The 20,972-nt window shown below is 49.7% G+C and overlaps 1 protein-coding gene, 1 long non-coding RNA gene and 1 pseudogene across 2 annotated transcripts in view; 1 reads left to right on the forward strand and 2 right to left on the reverse strand.

Annotated features, from left to right (window-relative positions):
• Positions 1 to 18,037, reverse strand: part of TKT (transketolase) — a 28,297-nt gene extending 10,260 nt beyond the window's left edge. Inside the window, exons 1-4 of the mRNA XM_047776868.1 lie at positions 17,783 to 18,037; positions 4,044 to 4,161; positions 3,143 to 3,256; positions 2,006 to 2,103 (exon numbers count right to left, since the gene is read on the reverse strand). Of these exons, the coding sequence (XP_047632824.1) occupies positions 2,006 to 2,103; positions 3,143 to 3,256; positions 4,044 to 4,161; positions 17,783 to 17,889 (437 nt within the window). The 5' untranslated portion in view covers positions 17,890 to 18,037. The remainder of the gene's footprint in view (positions 1 to 2,005; positions 2,104 to 3,142; positions 3,257 to 4,043; positions 4,162 to 17,782) is intronic.
• On the reverse strand, positions 4,168 to 14,025 carry LOC125125606 (uncharacterized). The gene is made up of 3 exons (XR_007134445.1): positions 13,899 to 14,025; positions 5,695 to 5,894; positions 4,168 to 5,347 (listed from the first exon to the last, which is right to left on the reverse strand). It is a non-coding gene; the product is annotated as an uncharacterized LOC125125606 (long non-coding RNA).
• A 1,313-nt stretch (positions 18,038 to 19,350) lies between the features above and the next one.
• Positions 19,351 to 19,968, forward strand: LOC125110587 (cytochrome b-c1 complex subunit 7-like; annotated as a pseudogene).
• The last annotated feature ends 1,004 nt before the right edge of the window (positions 19,969 to 20,972 follow it).

Consider the following 20,972-nt stretch of genomic DNA (forward strand, 5'->3'; position numbering starts at 1 on the left):
AACAAGAGCCTATCTAAACATGCTACAGCTTCCTCATCAAGACGGAACAATAGGCAGCCATTAAAACTAGCTCTTCACAGTGTGAGAAAATGGTTCACAATGTTCGGATTTTTCTTAAAAGCATAGGTAAAATTGCCTAAAAACTTAGGATTATACATACATACACAATAACATGGAAGAAATATGGCAGAGGGTGAGGGTGTTTAAGAGTAAGGAAAAGGGTTTGTATCGTTTTAATGCATTCCCATATTTCAGGTGAGCAGGCGTTTTTATAATAATTAAAAAAAAAATGATTTGAAAGAGAAATAGAGAAGTTCCTGTCATAGTGGAAAGGAACCCATCTAGGAACCACGAGGTTGCAGGTTCGACCCCTGGCCTCACTTAGTGGGTTAAGGATCCACTGTTGCCGTGAGCTGTGGTATAGGTTGCAGACACAGCTCGGATCCCGCATTGCTGTGGCTCTGGCATAGGCCGGCAACTACAGCTCCAATTAGACCCCTAGCCTGGGAACCTCCATGTGCTGCAGGTGTGGCCCTAAAAAGCAAAGAAAAAAAAAGAGAGAGAGAAATGGAAGAGCCAGTTTGATGTGTGCTCCCTGGTTGATGGCTGGAGACTGGATCTGCTCTCTCAGGACTACCTCTGGCAGCTGACGCAGCCTGATAACTCCCTCAACTCCGAGGAACAGCCAAGACCTGAGCCTTGGCCAACCCCTGCAAAACCTTGTCCCTACACAGGCCTGTTCGATTACGTTCGGGTCAGGAAATGACCCTTCACGAGGAATTACTTCAAGCAACTGTAGGGAATAATTAACTCACAGCTCTGGTTCTGTGCCAAATAAAACACTCTTAAACATACATCCCATTCTTTGTGATTTCCTTCACTTCATGGTAACTCACTTCTGGATGTAGCTGAGCCTGGCCCCAGAGCCCAGCCAGGGATGAAGGCCAATGCTCTGACATAGGCTGTGAGCCTGGAAGACTGCAGAGGCCCACTCATCTTCTGGAGAGCTGTCTCAGGGCCCACTCCCCTGCACACAGTAGGTGCTCACTGGGGTGGAGCATCCAGTTAGGCTCCCTATAGCCACATGTCCTCAGTGGCCCCTGAGACCACCCTGGCCACAGCCACCTGTTGGTCAGGCTCCCTCGGTCTCTCCTCTAGGCATCTTCCCAGCCATAGGGCTCCCTGTGCTCCCCTTGAACCCCTTGGGGCAGCCTGGGGACTCTGGATGTGTGCCCTGGGTTCAAACCTTGCCTCTGACACTAGACAAGCATCTTCCCCCAGCTCCCCCATCTGTGAGAGGGGTAACTGTATGCATGTCACCACTTAGTCCATAGGGGCCTTATCAAGGTGAAACCCTATCAAGAAACCACCTGATCAGTGCTTTTCTTGATAAGCCTATAGCCAACACCCCCCTCATCCCGCAACAGAGACCTGTCTGCAGGCCACAGTGTATAGCCGTGTAGCCAAACTGCCTCGAGAGGGGCCACCCCCAGACTGCCCAGTGCTAGAGCAGCAAACCTCTCTGCACAGGCTGCTCCATAGCCACGCTTTCCAGTGTCTGTTTCTTTCCTGGTTGATAGGAGGGGCTCAGGGAGACCTAAAACCAGAACAGGTGAGTGCCTTGGGCCTGGGCTCATGGGACTCGGGCCTTGAAAGGTGGCGCCTTTTGAGACTTCCAGGGTCCAGATGCTTGGCTTGGGGACAACATGGGAACTCCTGAACCAGAGCATTCTGGCCAGAGAGCACACGGCTTGGATGCACACCTGGCCCTGCTGGTCCCTATCCGGGGACTCTGGGCAAATCCCTTCCCTCTTTTGAGCCGTTTCCTCATCTGCAAAGGGAGCTGGTCCTGGTACCAGCCTCAGGCCAAAAATGCTCTCAAATATTACTCCGTTTCTACTCAGCCCCCAGGCATGAGGAGGTACTTGGGAGAGGTGGGTAAGACTGGGCCACCAGGACCCCTCCCCAATTCATCACAGGTGGGGACGGGGAGGGGAAGTATTACCTGGCTTTGTCGAAGTATTTGCCTGTGTAGGCCATCCCACAAGCGGCCCCAAGGCCCTGGCCCAGGGATCCAGTGGCCACATCAGTGAAAGCTTGTTTCTGTCAGGACAGAGAGCCACAATTAGGCACAGGCAGTGCTTCCCAGAACCACCTGCTAGGATCCTGGCCCAGGGGGCATATAGCCACACCCCACCCGGGATGGGGAAGGGTGCAGACAGGTCTGCAGAAGGCACAATGTGACTTCCACTCCCCTACAGCAGTAATCGTGGGCCTGGCTCAAACACCAGCTCTGCCCACCAGCGAGCTGCGAGGCCTATGGTCATTGCATCTCTCTGGGCCCCAGTTCCCTCATCTGTAAACAAAGCCCACATTATCCACCTTACAGTGGTTCAGAGACCTCAAGACAAAACTGATTATTTGGCCCTGGTGGGTTCCCAAATGGGGTGTGACTGTTTTCATGGTAACCCAGGAACGTAGGGTGCAGGAATTAGCACCCCAGGGCCCTTCCCTTGGTGTCCCAGAATCCTGCTGCAACCACCTTAGAGACTTGTGGTGAACCTCGAGTCCCAAGCTGGCCAGGGAGCCCAGTGGGAAAGGGAAGCTGGTGTTTGGTATTTGAGGAGAGGCCCTGCTTACAGTCGACCCAGGGGGCCCTGGGCTGGGGCCTTAAAGGCCTCACATTTCATCACAAACTTGAAGAGAGCAGGCCCTCTAAACACTCAATTCTTCCTTTTTCACTTTACTTATGTATTATTATTTTTTTTTGCTTTTTAGGGCCACACCCGTAGCATATGGAGGTTCCCAGGCTAGGGGTTGTATTGGAGCTACAGCTGGTGACCACAGCCACAGCCACAGCAACACAGGATCTGGGCCACATCTGCGACCTACACCACAGCTCACGGTAACGCCAGATCCTTAACCCACTGAGTGGGATCAAACCCACAACCTCGTGGTTCCTAGTCGGGTTCATTTCCGCTGTGCCACAACAGGAACTCCATTTCTTCCTCACTTTAACACCCTCCTCTGCCCTCTAACACCCTCAGCTCCTCAGCGGGTGCCCTGCCCTCTTTCTCTCACGCCTCGAGAAACAGGAAGTGGAGGCAGAGGCCTGGCGAGGCTCCTGGTGGGGCGAGCTTACCGGGACAGGGTGCCCATCCAGGTCAGAGCTGATCTTCCTCAGGTTCAGCAGCTCTGCCTCTGGCAGGAAGCCGGCTTCAGCCCACACGGAATACAGGATAGGTGCTGCGTGGCCCTGTGGGGGATGGGCGGCGGGGAGGAAGGGTCAGATAGGGAACTGTTCCCACCCTATGGCAAACCCGGGGGGCCTGGCCGAGCCTGCCAGCCAAGGGATGGTTTTCAGGGAAAGAAGCAAGTGAAGGCCACTTTCCCTCCTCTCATCCCTCTCTTAGCCCAAGCTTCCCAAAGCCAAGGCCGAGCAAAAGCCCTAGGACAGGTGCAGCGGGAGTACAGCTGTGCGGCTGCGGAGGCCAAAACCCCAGCAGGCAGCCGGCTGCCCTAATCCCTGGTTTCTGGCATGTGAGACGACTTGGACAGACTTCTAAGCTCCCATGCTTACGCCGAGAGACCAGAGGCCACGGAGCCCGGCCTCACTGCAGGTGGATTTCGGGGGTTTGTGGCTGTGGCTCTCATGGGGGAGGGTCAGGGCACCCCATCCCCAACCCTGCTGCAGAAAGCACAGCAGGGAGCAGGAGCAGCCTGGGTCCCAGCACAGCAGACACATGCAGAACCACAAAGCTACTATACCCCAGGCCTGGACTCCGCTCCTGTCAACACCAAAAGTGAGTGGGACACCCAGACCACTTCCATTGTCCTCTGCTAATTCAGTCCTTTCTTTCTTAACTGGGTTAAGTCTACCAGCTGAGTCAGGCCAGAGCGGGCCATGGAAGGAGAAAGGGAGCCTGGGTGGGGAAGGGTGGTGAAGGGCTAGGCTTATACTCGGGAGACAGGTCCCCTTCTCCCCGTCCCACGGCCCATGTGACCCCCAACCCCAGGTGAAGGTCGGCGTGCTGGCCTCTTACCTTGGAGAGCACAAAGCGGTCATTGTGAGGGTTCCGGGGATCCTGGGCCTTGTAGCGCATGGTGTGGAAAAAGAGGACAGCCATGATCTCGGCAGCGCTGCAGCATGACGTGGGGTGGCTGTGGCCCAGGAGAGAGAGGGACAAATGCATTAGGGACCCCGACTCCTGACCTACGGGGCTCACCCCAGGTCTGCGGACAGGGACCTGGGAGTGCAGGTCCCAAGGAGTCACAGGCCTGGCTTGTCAGAGAGCCATGTGCTCCTGCCATGTGGAGGGTGGCACAGGGTCTCAGTGCTGGCAGCATGAGCGATGCACCCTCCCAGGGACCCCCAGAGTCAGGGTAACTCAAGAACTCTGGGCTGGACCAGAGTAAGAAAGGAAGAGGGGTCCACGAGACTGTGGTGGCCGCTCTGTGACCTGTGAACTAAGTCCTCGGTGGGACTGCGCAGGATTCGCCCACCTGTCGGGACAACTCACTCTCCCAGGGCTGGTAGGGGAAAAGCTGGGGCTTTGGGATCTCCAAGAACAGGGGCTACTCATCAGCCTTTCAATGGGCATTTGGAGAGAGAGGGTGTAGCCAGCAGAAACCATGCTTTTGTACAGAATTGAGAAGGCAAAGCAATTTCTTTTCCTCTCCAAAGCCTAAAATCATGAAGAAATAAAACTTCCTTCTTCCTGAGACCAGGGCTGGGGTAGAGCTGACAGCAGCAAAAGCCTGCCCTTCCAGGCCTGCAGTGGTGAGGTCAAGTCCCCGCTGCCTCCCCTTTTAGGTTCTTGTTTTAGTCACTGCAGTTTTTGAATGGCTCCTTGGCAAAGGACTTAACCAGAGAAAGTATCAGGATTATGTCTGAGGGGTGAGACTTATTCAGGTTTCTTAGGACCCACTTGTTTGATCCAGTCCCAGTCCCAGGAGGCGGGGGTTCCTGGCAGGACTTAAGAGTAATTCCTGAGAGCGTCTGGTCCACGGTTTGGTGACTCTTAGTTTCGTCAGCCTCAGGGCACGTGCCTCCCAGCCACCCCATCCATGCAGCTCAGCGCAGCCCTGATGCTGCTCCGAGACCCTTCACACTATGACATGCCCACTGCCAAATCCAAGGGCACATGCACCATCTGGACTCCACGCGGGCCTCCCTCCCCCTGCCAGCTGGCTCCCCGCCCCGGTTAGGGGTGAGTCACTCTCAGAGCAGACGCATTAGTAGAGAAATCCGGAACTGTCCATGCTGGTTTAGTACCCTCAGCCCCAGCACACAGGCTTATACTTAACCATTTCTACGAACTCCTGGTCATGGGGAAAGACACTAGACCTGAAAGAGGGAGGTGAGGAAATGTAAACGAGAAATTTTTTCCTGCTGGGCAGGATCCCAACTCCCTTGACCCTAGCGGAGAGTTCAGCCAGGGGACATTCCCATCAACACAGGCCAGGCTGACCTCCTGCCCTTCCCATCTAAGGACAGCCCTGGCCCTGAGGAACCCGGTTCCAAAAGGCATGACCTTGTTAGGAGAACCGTGGGGGAAGGGGGTGGGTGGACAGCAGGCCACACTGCTCCCAGAGGAAGAAGGCAGCCAGGCACAGGACAGGGCTCGGCTGGCCCTGACTACCTGGTGACTCCTGGGAAGGGGCTTCAGGGAGAAGCAGCCCTGACACGAGTACCTGGTGCATGTGGCAGAGACACGCTGTGGCCCGAGCAGAGCACATGTGGAGGAGGTCGGTCAGCCAGGAAGAGACACCAGAAGTTGAAACTAGTTACTTTGACTCCTTCCTTGTGAGGCTCATGTTGGGTGAGCCTACAATAGTTTATTTCTTCCACAGCCTGCATCTTGGACACACTGTTGGCCCTAACTTCATATCCGCTAAGTAAAAAAACACAGAATAAGGGATCCTGAGGGATGAGATGTCTTCCCCACCCCACCCCACCCCAGGGCTTCCAGGGAACCCCTTTGTGAGGTGTCCCAGGCTGGGATGGGGACCAGCAGGGCTGTGGCACTTTACCAAGTGTTTCACCTCCCTGAGGCTCAGCTTCCTCACTTGTAAATGGGATGCTGTGTGGAGGCATCCAGGAGTCCCCAACACAATGCATTTAAAGTGCCCAGCTCGCCATCAGCCCCTACCAGCTGCCTCACCCCTCAGTACCCCCAACTCTTAATGTGCAGCTGGAACACTGACCCCTGCTGACCATGGGGCAGGTAGGAGGGAAGAAATGAACTGAGAGAGCTCCAATCAATAAAATTAGAAATGAAAAGGAGAAGTTACAATGGATGCCAGAGAAATACAAAGGATCATAACAGACTACTACAAGCAACCATACGCCAATAAAGCAGACAACCTAGAAGAAATGGATAAATTCTTAGAAAAGCACAATCTTCCAAGGCTAAACCGAGACAAAAGAGAAAAGATAAACAGACCAATCATAAGAACTGAAATTGAAACTATGATTAAAAAACTTCCAACAGGCGTTCCCGTCATGGCACAGTGATTAACGAATCCGACCAGGAACCATGAGGTTGCAGGTTCAGTCCCTGCCCTTGCTCAGTAGGTTAACGATCTGGCGTTGCCGTGAGCTGTGGTGTAGGTTGCAAACGCGGCTCGGATCCCGCGTTGCTGTGGCTCTGGCGTAGGCCAGTGGCTACAGCTCCGATTAGACCCCTAGCCTGGGAACCTCCATGTGCCGTGGGAGCGGCCCAAAGAAATAGCAAAAAGACAAAAAAAAATAAAATAAAGAAAAATAAAACTTCCAACAAAAGTCCAGGGTCAGATGGCTTCACAGGCAAATTCTAGAGAAGAATTAACACCTAAAACATTTAGAGAAGAGTTAACACCTATCCTTCTGAAAATATTCCAAAAAATTGCAAAGGAAGGAATGCTCCCAAACACATTCTACAAAGCCACCAGCACCCTGATACCAAAACCAGACAAAGACATCACAAAAGGAGCTCCCATTGTGGCTCGGCAGTAATGGACCTGACTAGTACCTATAAGGACATAGATTTGATCCAGGGCCTCACTCAGTGGGTTAAAGATCCAGCCTTGCCATGAGCTATGATGTAGGTCAGACACAGCTTGGAACCCATGTTGCTGTGGCTAGGGCGTAGGCTAGTAGCTGTAGCTCCAATTCAATCCACAGCCTGGGAACTTCTGGGGGTGTGGCCCTAAAAAGCGAAGATACCACAAAAAAAGAAAATTACAGGCCAGTATCACTGAAAAACATAGATACAAAGATCCCTGACAAAATGCTAGCAAACCGAATCCAACAATACATTAAAAGGACTATACACATGATCAAGTGCGATTTATCCTGGGGATGCAAGATTTTTCAATATCTGCACATCAGGGTGATACATCACATTAACAAACTGAAGAACATGAGTTCCCGTAGTGGTCAGTGGAAACTAATCTGACTAGGAACCATGAGGTTACGGGTTCGATCCCTGCCCTTGCTCAGTGGGTTAACGATCCGGCGTTGCCGTGAGCTGTGGTGTAGGTTGCAGACGCGGCTCGGATCCTGCGTTGCTGTGGCTCTGGCGTAGGGTGAGAAGCTACAGCTCCGATTAGACCCCTAGCTTGGGAACCTCCATGTGCCACGGGAGTGGCCCAAGAAATGGCAAAAAGACAAAAAAAAAAAACCCAAAAACCCAAAAAATCCCTGTACTCTTAAAACTAAAAAACATGGATGAAAGAAATCAAAGATGACACAAACAGATGGAAAGATATACCATACTCTTGTATTGGAAAATGACTATACTACGCAGGGCAATCTACAGATTCAATGCAATCCCTATCAAATTCCCAAGGACATTTTTCACAGAACCTGAACAAAATATTTTAAAGTTTGTTTGGAAGCACAAAAGACCCAGAATAGCCAAAGCCATACTTAGAAAGAAAAATGGAGGGGAGTTCCTGTCACGGCGCAATGGTTAACGAATTCGACTAGGGTCCATGAGGTTGCAGGTTCCATCCCTGGCCTTGCTCAGTGGGTTAAGTATCTGGTGTTGCTGTAAGCTGTGGTGTAGGTTGCAGATGCGGCTCAGATCCTGCGTTGCTGTGGCGTAGGCTGGTGGTTACGGCTCCAATTGGACCCCTAGCCTGGGAAACTTCGTGTGCTGTGGGAGCAGCCCAAAAACCAGCAAAAAGACAAAAAAAAAAAAAAGAAGAATAAGAAAAGAAAATAGAGCTGCAGGAAATCAGGCTCCCTGACTTCAGACTATACTACAAAGTTACAGTCATCAAAACAGTAAGGTACTGGCACTAAAATGGAAATATGGATTAGTGGAACAGGATAGAAAGCCCAAAATTAAACCCACACACCTCTGGTGAACTAATCTATAACAAAGGAGACAAGAATATACAATGGACAAAAGACAGTCCCTTCAATAAGTGGTGCTGGAAAAACTGGAGAGCTATGTGTAAAGAATGAAATTAGAACACTCCCTAACAACATACAGAAAAATAAACTCAAAATGGATTAAAGACCTAAATATAAGACCAGATACCATAAAACTTCCTTAGAGAAAAACATAGGCCAAACCCTCTCTGACATAAACCACAGCAACATCATCTCCTAGAATAATGACAATAACAACAAAAATAAACAAATGGGACCTAATAAAACTTAAAAGTTTTTGCACAGCAAAGGAAACCATAAACAAAACAAAAAGACAACACACAGAATGGGAGAAAATACCTACAAGTGAAGTGACTGACAAGGAATCAATCTCCAAAATATATAAACGCCTCCTGCAGCTCAGTACCAAAAAAACAAACAACCCCATCCAAAAATGGGCAGAAGATCTAAACAGACAATTCTCAACAGAGACATACAGATGGCTAAAAAAACAAATGAAAAGATGCTCAACATCACTAATTATTAAGAGCAATGCAAATCAAAACTACTATGAGGTACCACCTTACACCAGCCAGAAGGGCCATCATCAAAAAGTCTACAAATAATAAATGCTGGAGAGGGTGTAGAGAAAAGGGAACCCTCCTACACTGTTGGTGGAAATGTAAATTGGTACAATCACTATGGAAAACAGTATGGAGATGCCTCAAAAAACTAAAAATAGAATAACCATTTGATCCAGCAATCCCGCTCCTGGGCATCTATCCAGAGAAAACCATGTCTCAAAAAGATATACATACCCTAATGTTCATTGCAGCACTATATACAATAACCAAACATGGAAGCAACCTAAATGTACATTGACAGGAGAGGATAAAGAAGATGTGGTACATATACACAATGGAATATTACTCAGCCGTGAAAAGGAATGAAATAATGGCATTTACAGCAACATAGATGGACCCAGAAATCATGCTAAGTCAAATTAGTCAGTGAGACACAAACATCATATGCTATCGCCTACATGTGGAATCTAAAAAAGGATACAGGGAACCTATTTGCAGAACAGATACTGACTCACAGACTTTGAAAAACTTATGGTTACCAAAGGAGACAGGTTGTGGGGGGAGGGATGAGCTGGGGGTTTGGGATAGAAATGTAAAACTGGGTTGTGATGATGGTTGTACAACCATAAATATAATACAAATTCAGTGAGTTGTTTTTTTTTTTTAAAGAAAACCTTTAAAAATATTAATAGGAATTTTGGGATTTTTTTTTTTCCCCCAGAGGAAGAATGGTTTAAAACATTGGATGACCTGAAACTGGGATTACACCAGATTAGGGCATGTTAAGAAGAAAAAAAATTTTACCTTTACTTAAATAGAAATATTTAAACATTTGGGCGTGTGTATTTTGTTTTATTTTTGGCTGCACCTGCAGCGTATGTAAGTTTCTGGGCCAGGGATCAAATCCAGGCTGCAGCTGTGACCTACACCACAGCTGTGGCAATGGTGAATCTTTAACGTATTGCACCACAGTGAGAACTCCTAAATGTTTGTTAATTGGGTAAAAAATAGATGCCAAAGGTGATAGGTGATTTGAGGGTTTTTTTTTGTCTTATTAACAATATGAAATTAATAAATAAATGAATATATGTATATAGGACTAGGTCACTTTGCTGTACTGCAGAAATTGACAACATTGTATATCAACTATAATTTAAAAAAAAAAAATGTGTTGTCAAAATTGCCAAAATAGTTCAGCGGAAACAAATCTGACTAGCATCCATGAGGACACAGTGGGTGTTCAATCCCTGTCCTCACTCAGTGGGTTAAGGATCCAGCATTGCCATGAGCAGTGGTGTAGGTTGCAGACACAGCTCTCATCTGGCTTTGCTGTGGCTGTGCCATAGGCTGGTAGCTGTAGCTCCAATTATACCTCTAGCCTGGGAACCTCCATATTCTATGGGTGCAGCCCTAAAATGCAAAAAAAAAAAAAAAAAGAAAGAAAGAAATGAACTGAGCTGAGAATTGAGATGGGGCTCTGCAGACTCTAAAGTACCGGAGTTCCTGTCGTGGCACAGTGGAAATGAATCCGACTAGGAACCATGAGGTTGCGGGTTCTATCCCTGGCCTCGCTCTGTGGGTTAGGGATCTGGCATCGCCATAACCTGTGGTGTAGGTTTCAGATGCAGCTCAGATCCTGTGTTGCTGTGGCTATGGCTGGCAGGTGTAGCTCTGATTTGATCCCTAGCCTGGGAACTTCCATATGCCAAGAGTACGACCCTAAAAAAACAAAAAACAACATTAAAGTGCCAAACACAGGAAAGAGTCATTTTTAAGCTCAACTTACCAGAAGGACTTCAGTATAGAGTCTGTGTGGCCAGAGCTTCTTAAGCAACCCCAGCCTGCCCTGGGGGGACAACCGTGGGTGGGGGCCCCACCCCAGGGTGCTACAAGACACACCCAACAATGTAAACTGACTAGGGCCAGGCTGCAGGGAACTTTTATCTACTGCACAAATATTTAGGATGCAGGGGGCTTATAAGTTTGTTTCAAAGCCCTGCCTTGGCCACTTACTCCCAATTTGTTCAATCTATGAAACTGGTGCTGAGGGCTGAGTTGGGACTAAGAAAGTCTCCCAAAGGCCCCCCATCCCAGGGTGGCAACACATTCTTACTGATGTTGCCCCTCCCTCAGCACTCACTCTGCCTGCTCACAGGTTTCCCCATGGAAAAAGTGCAGAGAAGATCCTTGGCTCTCTGGCTGGGCTCCTCTCCATTATCAACAGGTAATGCTGCCAGGTTCCCTAAGATGCCCTTCTCCCGCTATACACATGCCATGCATGTGTGGGGCCTGAATCATAGGAGTACCAAGGCCAGGTACCAAGGTGAGTACCTCCAAAAGCCTCATGAGGCGATTGCCAATGCTTAAAAATACAAAGGAAAGGAGTTCCTGTCGTGGCTCAGCAGTTAGCAAACCCAACTAGCATTCATGAGGACTTGGGTTCGATCCCTGGCCTCGCTTAGCGGGTTAAGATCCGGCATTGCTGTTAGCTGTGACGTAGGCCGGCAACTTCATCTCCTATTGGACCCCTAGCCTAGGAGCCTCCACAAGCCTCAAGTGCAGTCCTAAAAAGACAGAAGACAAAAAAAAAAAAAAAAAAAGGAAAAGGAAAATAATCTGTTACAACAAAGACATAAGTACCCAAAGGAAAAAGCATTACAAGAGTTGAAAACCAACAGCTAAGGTCCAATGTAAAAAGTTAGAAAAACACAGTGAGCTCAAAGACAGTAGACAAGAATTCATGAAATAGGAAGCAAATATACAATTATGAAAAATAGAAGCCAAGAGTTAGGTCTTGAACAACTTGAGATACATTTGTAAACTGGAAAATGTCGGAAAAAATAACCAAAGAAGAAAAATAGCTAAGAAGAAGTAGAAAAACTGAGTAATCTTTTAACTCTTAAAAACAAATGTACATTCCCTAAGGCCCTGCAATTCCAATCCTAGAATCACACCCATAGCATGGGGGTGGGGGGGAACACGAAACAGGTCCTAGAAACCACCCAGGCATCTATCAAGAGGCTATCTGATGTCAATAAAGTCCTATAATATAACTCTATGCAGCAATCTCAACAAAAACAAAGCACATTGCAGAAGAATCTCTACAGCAGGGAGGACTATGCAGTTTATGAATTGATACAAACGTTGCAAAACTATAAGGAAAGCAATAAAATGCAAAATTCTGGGTTTTTTCTTGGGGGGAACCCTCCTTCCTAAGGAAGGAGAGACACCCAGGAGCTTCTAAAGTGCTCTAATGGCCTGCTTCCTAAGCCTGGTGGGAGATAAGCCAGGCTCAATATAACATGTATAACTGATAATCTTTTCAAGCACACCTTAAAAAAAAAAAAAAAAACAAAAACACTCAGGAGTTCCCGTCATGGCTTGGTGGTTGATGAATCTGACTGGGAGCCATGGGGTTGAGGGTTCGATCCCTGGCCTTGCTCAGTGGGTTGGGGATCCGGTGTTGCCATGGGCTGTGGTGTAGGTCGCTGATGTAGCTCTGGTTGGACCCCTCCCCTGGGAACCTCCATATGCTGCGGGAGCGGCCCTAGAAAAGGCAAAAAGACAAAAACAAAAACAAGAACCACAGGCTGGCTCCTGCCTGGGAACACTGTCTCCACATTTTACATTGTGAGCAGTGCCCTGCCCCACACCCTCTCCTCTGAGAAGCCCTTCCTGACCATACCATCTAAATAAAATAGCTCTACTTTCTCTCACTGGCTGCCACCTGACGTTAAGTAGCAATTCGTGGACTATCCTAGGTGCAACTGCAGAGCCACAGGGGCAGGGAGTTTGCACCTTTTCACTGTTGTAGCCTTGGGTCTGAACAGCAGCTGCCACAAAGGGAGTGCACTTATGAATAAATAACCCTAGTCCAAGACCCTAGGCATGTGACCTCTCTGAGCCTCAGTTTCTTCAGTGTAAAATGGAGATACAGTATGCGAGAAGCCAGACCCCTAATACCTCATTCTGTAGGATTCTATTTGTATGAAATATTCAGAAGAATTAAAATGGCAAGAGGTGGAGTTCCCACTGTGGCACTGCGGAAATGAACCTGACTAGTATCTATGAGGATGCAGGTTCGATTCTGGCTCAGTGGTTCAAGGATCTGGCATTGCTATGAGCTGTGGTGTAGGTTGCAGATGCGGCTTCAATCTAGTGTTGCTGTGGCTGTGGTGTAGGCAGCTGTAGCTACAATTCAGCCCCTAGCCTGGGAACTTTCATATGCTGCGGGTGCAGCCCTTAAAAAAAAAAAAAAAAAAAAGGGGAAGGGGTAAATTCATTAAAATTATTATAAATCACTGTTGGCATATTAAATTTACTGAAAGTCACTAAAGCGGACACTGTATGATATACAAATAACATCTCACTAGAGCTGTCTACTGTGTGTTTTTATTTTATTTTATCTTTTGGCATGTGGAAGTTCCAGGGCCAGCGATCAAATTCATGCAGCTGTGACCCTGAGTAACAAGAGGGGATCTTAACCTACTGCGCCACCAGGGAACTCCAACCATGTGTTTTTAAAGGGAGGAAAATGGAGCTGAGAGTCACACTCCCCTGCCCAGTTGTGCAGCCTTTAGATTATATACAGGCCACAGATGCAACTGACTTATGAACAAGAAGGCCAAACAGTGCTGGCCCCAGCCAGCTGGTGGACCTGCCAAATCCCACAAGCCTACCCCACAGAATGGACTTTGCCTCACTGTTCAGGGCAAGAGCAGTCTGCCTAAGGACTTGGCACCCAGGGCAGATAGCTGTAGTCTGCAGCAATAAGGGAGTTCCTATTTTGTGGGACTGGGCTCTAGCGACAGCAGGCCTACCTAAAGGGGTAAAGTCTATGACGTCAGAGCTATAACAGGGGCCATAGTGTAGTCAACTCAGGGGAAGCTAGGAGAATGTCTTGGACCCTAACCAGGTGGCTGCACCAGGTCCCAGCTTCAGGAGAGACTGACCTTCAGCCGTGCTGTGTGCAGAGGCAGAGAACTGAGTCTTGCAGGATAGCCAGGTGTCTTCACGCAGAGTTGGGAAATGCTGCTGCTGAGGGAACCTCATTGAGCTTGCTCTTGCCTCGGTCAGCGCCTGGCTGGGGTGAAGATCACCCGAATGGAGAAACAGGCCCCGGGCAGTGGTCTTCTGACCTGAGAGGCTGGGCCTGCAGGGTGCCCGTTGAGCACTCAGACAAAACCTCCCTGACCCAGAGCTAGTAGCAGATATGCACTTTCAGCCACTTCAAAGACAGGTTGGGCCCCCAGAGTGTGAAACTCATGAGAGCAGGTGAGAGGACTTTAGAGTGCTCATTCTGGTCTCCTAGCCCCACTCCTGAGGACCCAGTTTGAAAATCACCTATGAACCTCTCCTTTAAAGATGGGGAAACTGAGGCCCTGGAATGGGAAGGTCGTTCTGACAAGGGCACAGCCGCTGGAAACACAGCCAGGGTTTGGTTCCTGTCTCCTGTGCCCTTAGCCAGGTCAGACATTATATTCCTGAGTACCCACCCCAACACTGGGGGTCAGGGCCCTGGAGACTTCTAAGCACTGCCCACGCCTCCACATCTAGGCCTGACCCATGGCGTCCTCAGACACTTAGCAGTGTTTGGGTAATACATCAGTCTAGCCTGGTCAGTGAAAATGAAGAAATCTTCACCAGGAGCCTCAGCCAGCCCTGAAAGCCATGAGATCTCATTTTGTAAAGCCTGGATGAGCTGGACCCTTGCCACAGCTGCCTCAGCTCCTCCAGCACGTGGGGGGAGGTGACCTGGAGCAGCTCTGGCGGCTGTGGGCGCTGCCTCCACAATAAGCCCTCTGTGTGGGCTCTGTGCCTTAGCTCCCTTGACACAGAGGCCAGTGTCCTTCCTCACTTCTGGGGCCTGCGGATGTCCACCAATAACCCGGTCGGTGATGGCACAGGAAATGGAAAGCTTTCAAAAAAGTAGGATTTTACCGGAATCCTGAACCCCACAGCCTGGTCCTCACTATCCAATGTCTGAGTCCAGCTTCTGCAGGTGACCATTAAGACTGGCCAAAGTGCTATTATACCAGTGGGGGAGTAAGCTCCCTAGAAAAGGGGACACCCCAACAGAGCGGTCACTTGGGCTATGACTACACAACACCAGGACCTGAAGCTGGGCCTTCACTTGATGGATCTCACCCACTGCTTTGAGTTAAAGTTGGCATCTGGGGACAGGAGCACTGCCCTGTTCAAGTCTTCCTTTACTGTTTTTTTTTGTGTACACAGTTGCCTCTTGGCACATACCTTTCAAAATCTCTCTTGTGACAGAGATTGCATAAGCAATGTTACTTCCTTCTGAAAAATTAAGTTTTTTCTAAGTATTTCTTTCCAGCACCTCTTACATGTGTTCAGGATGCACAGAAATTGTTATTTTATGCTGTTTTTCATTTTGTAAATGGACACAAGTTTAGTGAGTTCCTCCCTAAGGCATTACAATGTAAACCTGGGTGTAACTGGGTTGCCAAATCCGGTATCTGTTTCCCATAGAAATCAGAGTTTAACTATCTAACAAAGACTCAGGAGACCCACTGGGTACCCTCTCTCTTGGGAGCTCTACCTACAGTTGCGAATGTTACTTCATTTCTCCTAAAATGCCTCAAACTGGCTGACCTCAAATTGCACCTGATCTTCCCGGCCCCAGTTTCTCGTTATTTTCTGGCCTGGGGCTGCCTGCCTGTCCAAGAAATCTTCTGCATCAGGTGAACCCCTCACTGGACAGCATGGAACCACCAATGACCCGGCCTGGACAAGTCACTTAGCACATTAGCCTCAGATTCCTCTTCTTTTTTTGTGTGTGTGTCATTTTTTGCCTTTTCTAGGGCCGCTCCTGAGGCATATGGAGGTTCCCAGGCTAGGGGTCCAATAGGAGCTGTAGCTGCCAGCCTACGCCACAATCACAGCAATGCAGGATCCGAGTCGCATCTGCGACCTACACCACAGCTCACAGCAACACCGGATCATTAACCCACTGAGCAAGGGCAGGGATTGAACCCGCAACCTCATGGTTCCTAGTCGGATTCATTAACCACTGAGCCATGACAGGAACTCCCAAGATTCCTCTTCTATAAAATGTGATATGACAACCATCTGTTGTTGGGTTATTCTCAGAATGAGACAATACTACCAACAAAGAATGCTCTGTGTCACACCAGGGATACCTATTTGGACACTCAGTGACCCTGTAAGAGGCTTAGATGCGTACACTATTTAATGGAGCAACTACTGTGTCTCTCCAACTAGACCCCCAGGAATCTGGCTAGACAGCTCCTAGCACACAGTAGGACTCAAAAGGCCCTGCAGGGCAAAGGATCCCCTGAAATGGCAGGGAGAGGGGGACCCAGGAGTACTCATCAATACAGGTGTGTAGACCTACTGTGTGCCAGGCTGGGGGACAGAACACCAAGAGTAAGCCAGGCTCCTTACAATCAGTAAAAAGACTGCTATAACCCCAATGGAGATAAAGGGTCCTAAGTGTGCATGCTGGGTGGGATGAGAGGGCAGGCCAGGAAAGATCTAATCCCTTCTCAAAACTAAGTGTCTTAAAGTCACACAGGATGAATGGCTGCCTACTTGGAAGGTCAAAAGGTTTACTTAGTAATAACATCCCATAGGGAATTAGCCAGAAACTAGACTTTTGTCTTTGTTATAAAGACATGACTTGGTTGGGAAGGTCCCTGGAAACCATCCCCCACCCAGAGCTCATTTCTTGAACCCATCACAAGCAGTCTAGGCAGCCTCAAGGCAGGCCCCAAAGGCAGGGCTGGAATCCTTGAAACCACCCAGTGTGTAGGAGCTACCGAAGTTCCCATTTTCCAGAGGGGAAACAGGCTCTGAAGTAACTCACTGGCTGGGCCCTCTCAGCTACCCCACTGGTGCACAGTGGCTCAACAGTGGCTGATTTACTATCCCTACAACCGGCTTCTTGAGATGGGCAACAGCCTTCCTCCACCCTTTGAGCCAGAAGGGCTGGCGGGAAGGAACGTTGGGGGATGGGCCTCGGTCTTGGGAAAAGTGAACCCGGAGGCTGACCTGCTAGTTCAATCCCGGGCCCTGGGGCTGGCTCCTTGGTTCTCTAGGCCTCCCAAGTCTCCCCTCCTCCACCCAAATCCCTCCTCCCGTGATGCCCCCTCCCCCGCCGCCGCCTCAGGGGTGATCTTAGATCTTTCCATTCAGAACAGTTCTGCATCCACGTGGCCACCGCCGGGAGTCTCAATACCCCTGCTCCAACTCCCAACTCAAGGGTGGCAGGAATATGAGATGCAGAAGGGGACAGGTAGTTTGACGTAGAGGCAAGGCTGAGCCCAGGCTCCCTGCAAGATGAGGGGTTAAAACAGGCGCACCCGACCTGGGCCGCTCGGGTTCAAATTCCAGCTCCCATCGCATGGGACCTCGGGCAACTAAAAGACTGGGAGCCTCGGTTTTCCCACGTGTGGGTGTACCGTTACTAGTTACCAAAGTGGAAAGGGTCCGCGGGGCCGTGCATGCAGAGCACACGGCACTGAGCCTGGCTCTCGGCGAGAGCGAGCGCACTAATGGTGGCCTTTCCGGTATAGCCGGCCAGGGCCCTCCGCGATGCCGGAGCCCTGTCCCCCGCGCCTTAGTGAAGCGGGGAGCTAGGGGCCAAGCCGGCCCGGGAGCCGGGCCTCATCGGGCGGAAGCCCGGAAGAGCGCCAGCGCGGCGGAAGGTGCCTCCGGCCCAGGCCGGCGAGGCGCGGGCTCCGCCATCCGACCCCGTCCGCGGCCGCCTCCCTCGTGGTGGCACCTTGCAGCGCGAGACCGAGCCGGCGTGTTTGCTGTCCCGGCGCCCCCGCCCCGCGCCTCCACTCACCCGGAGCCGGCCGCAGTGGTGGCCTGGATGGAGCTGATGCGCAGGCGATTGGCCGTGTCCTTCAGGGCCTGCAGCTTCTGCTGGTCAGGCTTATGGTAGGCCTCCATGGCGCAGCCGGGCAAGCGGGCAGGTGGGGAGGCCGAAGACACGGATGCGGAGACGCAGCGCAGGGAAGCGATTCCTGCAGCTACAGACAGAGGCCGAGCCCGGGCTCTGAGCGCGAGCGCGTTAAGACTCCTGAGAGCCGCCCGTGGGGGCGGGGCGTCAGCATCACCCCAGGTTGCCCCGCCCCGCCCCGCCCCCGGGCCCACGAGGGCAGCCCCGCCCCGCCCCAGCCTTCGCGAACTGAAAGGGAAACTGAGGCGTTTGCCAACTAGGGCACCCAGTCCGGTGCTGTCCACCCGACCAACCGCTCGTTCCTTCTCTCCTTCCGGGCATCTGCCAGCTGTCAGGTTCCTGTGAGTGGAGGCACTGTCTTTGCCGGGATTAAACACACACACAAATAATGAGATAATAACTCTCGGTTCTAGGCCTGGCTCAGAATTTGCTTGTTGACTTGCGTCTTCACTGCAGACTGCTCTCCTTCTTCCACAAATCCACGGGGCATTGAGAGTGAAGGTTTCATTTGTAATCCGTTTTTACGGATGTGTAAATTAAGACTGGCAAAATCGATTAAGGTCACAGAGCTGGTGGGGGCTCTGCCCTGGAAGCACGCCCATCCGCAAGCCCTAGACTCAGCCTCAGAGAAAGAGCCCAGGGCTTGAGGGCCCCGTAAGGCGTATGGACATTACGAAAATGGGAATTTAAAAAAAAAAATGTATTCCTTACTTTTACTTTAAAATTCATAAAAAATATTACAAATAACTGAGTGTCCTTTTTTTTTTTTGTCTTTTTGCTATTTCTTGGGCCACTTCCGTGGCATATGGAGGTTCCCAGGCTAGGGGTCGAATCGGAGCTGTAGCCACCGGCCTACGCCAGAGCCACAGCAACGCGGGATCCGAACCGAGTCTGCAACCTACACCACAGCTCATGGCAACGCCGGATCCTTAACCCACTGAGCAAGGGCAGGGACCGAACCCACCACCTCATGGTTCCTAGTCGGATTCGTTAACCACTGCGCCACGACGGGAACTCCATAACTGAGTTTCTTAATCCTCATCTTCCTCTCTTTTTTTGGTGTCTTTTTAGGGCCAAACCCTGGGCATGTGGAAGTTCCCAGGCTAGAGGTCGAATCAGAGCTGTACCTGCTGACCTATGCCACAACAACTCCAGATCTGAACTGATCTGAATTTGCTGCCTTCACCACAGCTCACAACAACACCAGATCCTTAACCCACTACACCAGACCAGGGATTAAATCTGCATCTTCGTAGATACTTGTTGGGTACCTTACCACTGAGCCACCACAGGAAACATCTTGATTAATTTGGAAATAGTGTAATTCATAACTCTCTTTGCTGTTAGCAACTACGTGTAACCAATCACGTAGGTTATTCTTTTTCAAAAAATTTTTTGTGAGATATTTCAAATATCTTTTGGAAAAAAAGCACCTCAGGTCTTGGGTCAAAATGGCGAACAGGCCTACTGTTGCAACATCAAGCAAGTGGCTGGAGGGTATACAAAAATGGTATTATAGGAGTTCCAGTCGTGGTGCAGCAGAAATGAATCCAACTAGGAACCTTGAAGTTGCGGGTTTGATCCCTGGCCTCGCTCAGTGGGTTAAGGATCCAGTGTTGCCAGGAGCTGTGGTGTAGGTCGCAGACGCGGCTTGGATCCCACGTTGCTGCTCTGGCTTAGGCCGGCAGCTACAGCTCAGATTAGACCCCTAGCCTGGGAATGTCCATATGCCTCGGATGCAGCCCTAAAAGGACAAAAGACAAAAAAAAAAAAAAAAAAAAAGGAAATAGTATTATATTGCTTCTGGGTTCAATAAACTGGGTTTAATGTGAGATGATACAATATATGAGGATGATGATGTAAAAGAAGCCATAAAAAGGCTTCCTGAGAACTTTTACATTGACAGGGTGTTTTGCATTAAGAGAGCACTGGACCTGACTATGAGACAGCAGATCTTGCCTAAAGAGTAGTGGACAAAATGTGAGGAGGATAAATTCTACCTTGAACCATATCTGAAAGAGGTTATTCGGGAAAGAAAAGAGAGAGAAAAATGGGCAAAAATCATGTAGTCTAAATCTGTGGATGCAGAAATTGTCAAAGTATTTTTATGAACTTGGTTAAACCTGAAATGTGCAATGTAGACCTATCTGAGCTGTAAATGTATTACTTTAAATATCTATTATAATTATCAGAGTTCCCGTCGTGGCACAGTGGTTGACGACTGGGAACGATGAGGTTGACAACTGGGAACGATGAGGTTGCAGGTTCGATCCCTGCTCTTGCTCAGTGGGTTGGGGATCCAGTGTTGCGTGAGCTGTGGTGTGGGTCGCAGACACGGCTCAGATCCCGAGTTTCTGTGGCTCTGGAATAGGCTGGTGGCTACAGATCCGATTTGACCCCTAGCCTGGGAACTTCCATGTGCCGCGGGAGGGGCCCAAGAACTGGCAAAAAGACAAAAAAATAAAAAAATAAAAATAAAAATAAATAAATATTATAATTATTAAAAAAAAGTCACCTCAGAAGTTACAGTAGGAGCTCCCATCATGGTGCAGTGGTTAATGAATCCGACTAGGAACCATGAAGTTGCGGGTTCGATCCCAGGCCTTGCTCAGTGGGTTGAGGATCCGGCATTGCCATGAGCTGTGGTGTGGGTCACAGATGCAGCTCGGATCCCACGTTGCTGTGACTCTGGTGTAGGCTGACAGCTGCAGCTCCGATTGGACCCCTAGCCAATCTCTGCATCTCTGACCTATACCATAGTTCACTGCAATGCTGGTTCCTTAACCCACTGAGCAAGGCCAGGGATGGAATCTGCGTCCTCATGGATGCTAGTCAGATTCCAGAAAAGGAGATTCTTAATAGTAGTAATGATATCAGCTAATGTTAATTGAGAAAGTACTAGAGGCAGGTCCTTTGCAGGTTATTAGTGCCTAATAAATAACACTACTAATTCTGAAGAAGATAATGGGGTTTGGTTCCAGATCTATAGGGATGGGAGAACCCACCTCTGCTCTTACCAGACCCCCTGCCCCCAGGGAGATGAGGGTCTGCAGAGTGGGGTAGGAAGAGGACC

Source organism: Phacochoerus africanus, chromosome 1, assembly GCF_016906955.1.
Source record: "Phacochoerus africanus isolate WHEZ1 chromosome 1, ROS_Pafr_v1, whole genome shotgun sequence".
Lineage (NCBI taxonomy): Eukaryota > Metazoa > Chordata > Mammalia > Artiodactyla > Suidae > Phacochoerus > Phacochoerus africanus.